General features: G+C 39.4%; 1 protein-coding gene across 1 annotated transcript; it reads left to right on the forward strand.

Annotated features, from left to right (window-relative positions):
* The first annotated feature begins 5880 nt into the window (after positions 1 to 5880).
* Positions 5881 to 7058, forward strand: LOC108952078 (inactive exonuclease DIS3L2-like). Its single transcript, XM_018821993.2, has 4 exons — positions 5881 to 6061; positions 6139 to 6192; positions 6265 to 6333; positions 6407 to 7058. Exons 1-4 carry the CDS (start codon positions 6011 to 6013, stop codon positions 6926 to 6928), a joined length of 696 nt encoding a protein of 231 aa, XP_018677538.2. The 5' UTR covers positions 5881 to 6010; the 3' UTR covers positions 6929 to 7058.
* The last annotated feature ends 437 nt before the right edge of the window (positions 7059 to 7495 follow it).

Consider the following 7495-nt stretch of genomic DNA (forward strand, 5'->3'; position numbering starts at 1 on the left):
CTGTACATATGGTTATCTTTGTTTGTGTAAGCATATTTGCAAACATCTCTTGTTGTTTATCTCGGTTTTTGCACTGAAACTAAAAAGGTTTAAAAGCCTATGCCTTGAAAAATATGAAGCAACATACCAATGTAAGTTGATAGGTCAGCAGTATGACATTGATATGGTTGCTAATATGATTGCTATCATGCCATGTATCAAGATGTCAAACAAAAATTTGCATGATACGAGCTGATATCTTACCATGTGATACAATGCTACACCATCTTGCTATGCAATATGATACAATGAAATAATTGTGTTACTACATCAAAAGCTTAACACTCAAGAATCAAACACATTGATATTAGACATCATCATGATGTAACCATAGAGTTTATTGATACCAAACATCAACTGGCTGATATCTTCACAAAACCCCTATGTGAAGAACAATTTGATTACATAAGAAGAGAATTAGGAATGTTGATGTGTCCGAATACTTAAACTAGTTAAAATTATCCTTCGGATGTTATTACTATTACATGCCTTGACAACGCTTGATCAAATAACATATTGCAAATTATGTGACAAATATTTTTAACCAAATGCATGTAAGAAGTTCATTTTTCGGTGGGATGTTCCTGTACACCTTGAAAACTCTTTGAAAAATGACTTTCCTCCGTCAAGCAACAAACAATAAAGAGTTATATGTGTCATGACTTCCATTATATGCTTGATAATGCTATCATGCTTTTTGTTGATGACAAAGGGGGAGAAACATATGAATTGATAAACACTATGTCATAGCTGAACTGCCATAATCATGTCTATGTAATTGCAAATACTTGAGTGATGCTATAAACAATGTTATGCCATCCTTGCATCACCAAGAGATATGTGAACATGTGCTATAGTTTGCATCATATCTTGATTTAATATTCTATATTGTGAAGATAATGCAAACTTGCTAGGAAATCTCAAATGTGTGCATCATGTAAAAAGTCCTTCGCAGCATTAAATTATTACATGATGAATAGTTACAAACACTATCATACAAACCTGATGATGTATGTCATGCCTTGACATCATTCTTGAAGAGATACATCATGATGGGTATCATGATGAGAGCATTGATAAGGTTAACTTATCAATACGTCACTTGAATTCTTAGGTCTTGAATTCAAGGTTGACTTATCTCAACTATGGCATATAGATAGGGGGAGTTGAGGACAACTCCTTTATCAATTGATTGTCATCATCAAAAAGGGGGAGATTGTTGAATCTCGGATTTTGATGATGAAGTCAATTGTCATTTGTTATCTAATCTATGTGTTGAGATAAGTGTGCAGGATTAACTACGATGAGAGTAAGACAAGCAGCAGGTATTGCGCCGGAGTCAAGATCATGATCACGTTGGGAGTTCGAGAGTTCGACGGAAGTTCGGACGGTCGTCGGAGGTTCAGCGAGAACAGATCCGAGTAGTCCAGAAGCTTGCCAAGCGAAGCTCGTCGGAACTCGCCAAGTGGATCGTCGCAAAGTCCAGGAGTATGCCGGATGTCCGCAGAAGGATCACCGAGGGTTATCGGTTGATCGACGGAAGTTGGCCGGAAACTCGCCGGAAGAAGCGATTGACGCATCGGAGCAAAGCTGCAGAAGTTGTCTTAGAGTTAATCGTAGTTAGCATGATGATTAAGCATGAAAATGGGAGGTGATCCCATTAGCTTAATCTTGGGGCAATTGGGCCCCTGAAAAGATTCGAATTGGGCCGAATGGAGTGAACCATTCGGACCCTGATTGCACCAGGAGGTGCAACCGCCCCAGCCAGGAGGTGCAACCGCCTGGGCTGTGGGGTTGGGAGGTGCAACCGCTCCAGCCGAGAGGTGCAACCGCCCAGAGCTCAGTCTTCGAGCCAGACTGGGCGGTGCAACCTCCTCTGCCAAGAGGTAGCACCGCCAGAGCTCAAGTTTCGAGCTCTGCCAGGCGATGCAACCACCGAGCTCAGTCTTCGAGCTCTGGCAGAGAGGTGCATCAGCCTGAGCTCAGTCTCGAGCACTGCCAGGTGATGCAATCACCAAGCTCAGTCTTCGAGCTCTGGCAGAGAGGTGCATCAGCCTGAGCTCAGTTTGGAGCTCTGCCAGGTGATGCAACCACCAAGCTCAGTTTCGAGCTCTGCCAGGTGATGCAACCACCAAGCTCAGTCTTCGAGCTCTGCCAGGTGATGCGACCATCGAGCTCAGTCTTCGAGCTCTGGCAGAGAAAGGCAATCGCCTGAGCTCAGTCTTCGAGCTCTGCCAGGCGGTGCCACCTCTCCAGTCAAGAGGTGCAACCGCCTGATCCCAGAATTCTGGGATTTGATCGATTTGATCGTTTTGAGCTCGAAGTTTGAATTGGGTTGGGGCCTATAAATACCCCACCCATTCAGCACTGAAAAGATATAGATCCACACCGAATTCTTGATCTTTTCAGTGATTCTAAGAGCTCAAATTTGTGTAAAGTCCTAAAGTTCTCCTCCTTCTGTTCTTCAAGTTTTGAGTTGTAAAGAGAGGAGAGAAAGGATCTGTAAAGGTTGTCTCCTGAGCCTGTCAAAAGGAGAGAAACTGTAAAAGGGCAGTTAGCCTTCGCCCATTGAAGGAAGGCACCTAGTGGACGTCGGCAACCTCGTCGGTGGAGGAAGCCAAAAGTGGAGTAGGTCAAGGCTGACCGAACCACTCTAAATCTCTGGTTTGCGTTTATTTTCGAGCACTTTATCATTACTGCAAACCTCCCTCATTACTACTGCTCTCTGCGCTTTCACGAACAAGTTCTAAGTGCTGTTCTTCCGAATCTGCATTCAGACGTAAATTCGTATTTTCATACGTTACTGTTTACGTTTACGTTTGATTCTGCAGAACTGTCTTCCGTACTTTTACGAACGAGCTTCTTTACAGTTTATACTTACATTTTGATCTTATTGATAACTGGAAACTTTCCTCTACGATTTTACGAACGAGTTTCAGCATTTAGACGTAAAACTACGTTTAGACGTAAATCTGCGCTTAGACGCAAAACTACGCTTAAACGCAATCTGCGCTTAGACGCAAACTGCACTTAGATACAAACTGAGAATTTGCTTCTGCATCATAACAGTTTTTGAACGAACGCAGCTGTTTGTTTTTAATCGCTGTAAGATTTCCGCTGCACTAATTCACCCCCCCCCCTCTTAGTGCTCTCGATCCTAACAGTGATATATACCAAAATATAATAAGCAAAAAAGATTCTGTATTAAGTCACACGTGTCATCACTCACGTGATTGGTTTGTTAGGCATCTATGACTAGCAGACATCTAAGTGGTTTCCATCATGATTACGGCCATGACATAGAGGACTATCATAACTTGAAGGAACAAATCGAATGACTTATTCATTGGGGACACCTCGAGAGGTTCGTCCGAAGGCACCGAGAGGAGATAGCTTCTTAGGTCATAAAGTCTACACCCAAGCTGCAACGAAAAAGCGCTTAAGGTCAGAAGACGACTCAGAAATAACCTTTAAGGAAGAAGAGATGGAGTACCTTGATCTAAATTAAGATGATGCCTTTGTAGTCTCCAAAAGGATGATTAATGCCCGAGCAAAGAGGGTTATAATTGATATAAGTTGAGCTATCGATATCTCCTACTTTGAAACTTTTTAAAAGCTTGGGCTTTTGGCTAACGATCTTATCCCTATGGTTTCTTCATTGATGGGGTTCATTGGCGACTCTATCTCCCCTCTCTAGACTCTAAGCCTACATATTACAGTTAGGGACGAGCCTTGCTCTAAAACAATGATGACCAAAGTTATAGTAGTCGACATTCCCTTAGTGTACAATGCGATCATAGGCCGACCCACACTCAATGGGCTGAGGGCAACGGTGTCGACATACCATATGGTTATATATATATATATATATATATATATATATATATATATATATATATATATATATATATATATATATATATATATATATATATATATATATATATATATATATATATATATATATATATATATATATATATATTACAAATTGTCCCCTCTAAGGCCAGGTGACACCTCGAGAGTTTGATACTTTTACTTCGGAGTAACCTCGTCGACCACCTCAAACACTTCTATGTCTTTGGATTTGGATAATGTCGGATTGACTCATATATCAATAATGATTTTTCTATGTTAATAATAAAATTATTTCATTAATAAAATAAATATGGTAACACACCACCCACACATTATATGAGACTTCTCACTATTTACGCGACTTGTATCAAACTCCTCCCATTAGTGGGTGTGCACCGTAAGCTTCTAAATTAATTTAATTAACTTTTTATTTCTAAACTAAAATACGCTTATTTATTTTCTAACTAAAATAAAATAAATACGCTTATCAAGAATTTTAATAAAATAAAATAATATTTCCTATATTAATACCTTTAAAATTTAAAATATTTCCCATAATACCTTTAAGTAATATTTCCCATAACAATAAGGCATAGTTTTATTATTTTTAATTAATACAAAATCAAAGATAGAAATTAAAATCTCATACATTTTTATAAGTCTTCCTCTTCTCCTATTTAGTTGGTTGGAATTATCATCTTCTCATCCATCTTAAGTGATCAAAGAATTTGATCGTGCCAAAAGATTTGTGGAGGTCTTCTAAATAGGTTCCCCATCTAAACTAGAGAAAGAGTTGGATCGTAGGGAAAGATTTGAGGAGGTTTTCAATTCTAAGTAAGTTATTTAATTATTTCATATTTTAAATGATAATATGTTCTGTTATTAAGATTAATTATATGAATATATTTTTATGCATATTATATCATATTCAAATCTTAATTCACCTTCATTCATGAAAATATGCAATCGACTCTTGGCATAAATAATTGTAGAAATTCTCTTTCTAACCGATGTAAAATAAAAATTTGAATTATAATATGATGTTAAATAATTAATCTTATCAATTTGATTTGTTAAGATAATATCACAAAATTATTATATTTTATTATTTTCAATTTTATCTATTTTATTCAATTATTTAGATGAACTCTAAAATTTATAAAAAATAAAAATTAGATTGGGTAGTGTTGGAACTGACCCAACTCGGATCGGATCAAAGCTTGGGCTGGTTCAATTCCAAGTTATCCCAGTGGTTGAACCCAATTCGGGTCTCAGCGTGGGTGGATTGGCAATGACCAACGGCCAACCTAAGTCGAGGTAAGCATAATTATGTCGGTTTAGGCTTATTAAGCTCGGCTCAGTCCTGATTCGATCTACTTCTGGTCGGTTCAAACTCATTTTGGTGGTTTCAATCCGATATCATATCGGTTTACAGATCGATTCTGACTTGTTGAGTCTGGTTCAAGGAGAAATTGAACCTAATTAGAATCGATTTAGCTTGTTTTAATAACAATTGGGCTTAGTTGGAGTCGGTTCAGTGTGTGGTTCAACGTATGCCAAATTCACAGATTGTTTGGCTAAGTCAAGCATACTGAATTATGTGTATTCATGGTATATGAAACTCTTAATATAAATAATCAAAAATGTTTCACTAGTGATAATTGTCTTACGATTTTTCAGGGTTCTTCCAAAACTTTCTAGTTCCTAAAATTACTGAATTATTTTATTTATTTATTTATTTATTTATTTATTTATTTATTTATATTCAGATAAAGAAAAAGATCGAGTCCTCTTCTCGAAGTTTTTATTTTAATTTATATAAGCAAAATAAAATATGAATTAATTAACGACGTTCAGTCAATGATCTGAATTAATTATCTCGATGAAGCTGCCAAGAGGCCGACGTAGCAGCGGCGCAGGCGACACCATGGCCTTCCTACCAGGTTGGCCTTAGCGCCTCCATCCTCTTCGTTCCATCTGCTCTCCTTCAAGATTTGACCAAAAAATCTGTTCTTTTTCTTTTGTCTGATGTTCTGCAGGGATCCCGAATAACCACCCTTTGCCGACTTCCTCTGTTCCTGTTGCTGTGGCAGCTCCTCCACGCAATTCGCAGATGAACTTTGCTCTTCATTGGCCAGAGCAGGCAGTCAAAGAGGCGATCGAGGTAAACCTGTTGTCTGCTACAATAGGAGATGAACTCTTACGGTGGAAACCATACTGATCGAGTCTTTGATCTTGCAGAAAGGTCGTGCCTTTAAAGTAACATTTCGCGTGAACGCATATGACTGGAAAGAGGTCAGTAACAAAGCTTGTTCTTGACTGTTCTTGCATTATTCTTATTGGGTGTTTGTTTCTTGGCTGCTGCAGGCCTTCTGTACCGTCAACGGTCTCCCGGTGGACGTTCTCATTAGTGGAGCTGATGCACAAAACAGAGCGGTATGTTCATTCGGTATGTCTTTGCGGATCGCATTTGCGCAGTGTGATGATTCCTTTACGTTATTATGTGTAGATAGAAGGTGATGTGGTTGCTGTGATGTTGGATCCTGTTGTGTACTGGACCAAGTTGAGAGGATCGAATGATGCTCTGATCTTCAAGGCATCAACCGATTCAACTAAGAACAGGGACTCCGAGCAGGGAGAAGCTGCAAGAGCTTTGGGGCGAATACGTGCTACGTTGAGTTGCAATCCATCGAAGCGACCAACTGGGAGTGTCTTGTCTATAATCAGAAGCTCTCCTCGTCGTGAAGCAGTGATTGGACTTCTTGCTACGAATCCATGGTTTCCTGAAGGAGAAGAATATGAAAGAGAGTTGGATTACATACAACTGATACCTACAAATTCCAAATTGCAAATGATGGTAATCACTGTGGAAAGTCTTCCAGGTTGTGCAAAGGAAAGGCTCATCAATGGCGATGTATCAATCGAAAGGGAAATGGTAGCTGCTCCAATAGAGGAGTGGAAGGAAGGGTCTGCCCCAAAGCACATGTTATCCGTATGTTGGGACGAGCTGAGGAAATTGAGCCACAGATAAATGCTGTATTGTTTGAGCATGCAATCAGAGCTGCAGACTTCTCTCCGGAGTCTTTGTCTTGTCTTCCAGAAGCACCATGGAAGATCCCTACGGAGGAATATGAGACCAGAAAGGACCTTAGAAACACTTGCACCTTCACAATCGATCCTGCATCTGCTACCGACCTCGATGATGCATTATCTATAGAAAAGGTATCCGAAAAAGTATTCCGAATCAGTGTCCACATCGCTGATGTTTCAAGGTTTGTACTTCCAGACACAGCATTAGATAGAGAAGCCCGAATTCGATCCACCAATGTGTACACACCGCAGCACAAGCTGCCAATGTTGCCCGATCTGTGATCCATTCATTCTGCAAGCTATCATACGATGATGTGCAGGACATCATTGATGGAGGATTTGAGGTTGATGTTTCAGGGAAAACGGTACCTAAAATGCATGGGCAGTTTGAGTTAAAGAATGTTGTTGATTCTCTTAGAAGCCTGCATGCGATCACCAAGAAGATGAGGGAGATCAGATTAAGAAATGGAGCATTTTGGATTGAGACTCCTAAGCTTGTCTTCTTGTT

Source organism: Musa acuminata, chromosome BXJ2-5, assembly GCF_036884655.1.
Source record: "Musa acuminata AAA Group cultivar baxijiao chromosome BXJ2-5, Cavendish_Baxijiao_AAA, whole genome shotgun sequence".
Taxonomy (NCBI): Eukaryota; Viridiplantae; Streptophyta; class Magnoliopsida; order Zingiberales; family Musaceae; genus Musa; species Musa acuminata.

Excerpts from the sequence above, each read along its gene's own strand:
- LOC108952078 (XM_018821993.2), top strand. The coding sequence starts at position 6,011 with ATGAACTTTGCTCTTCATTGGCCAGAGCAGGCAGTCAAAGAGGCGATC. Across the intron at positions 6,062-6,138 it reads CAGTCAAAGAGGCGATCGAG|AAAGGTCGTGCCTTTAAAGT; the intron begins GTAAACCTGTTG and ends TTGATCTTGCAG. Across the intron at positions 6,193-6,264 it reads ACGCATATGACTGGAAAGAG|GCCTTCTGTACCGTCAACGG; the intron begins GTCAGTAACAAA and ends TGGCTGCTGCAG.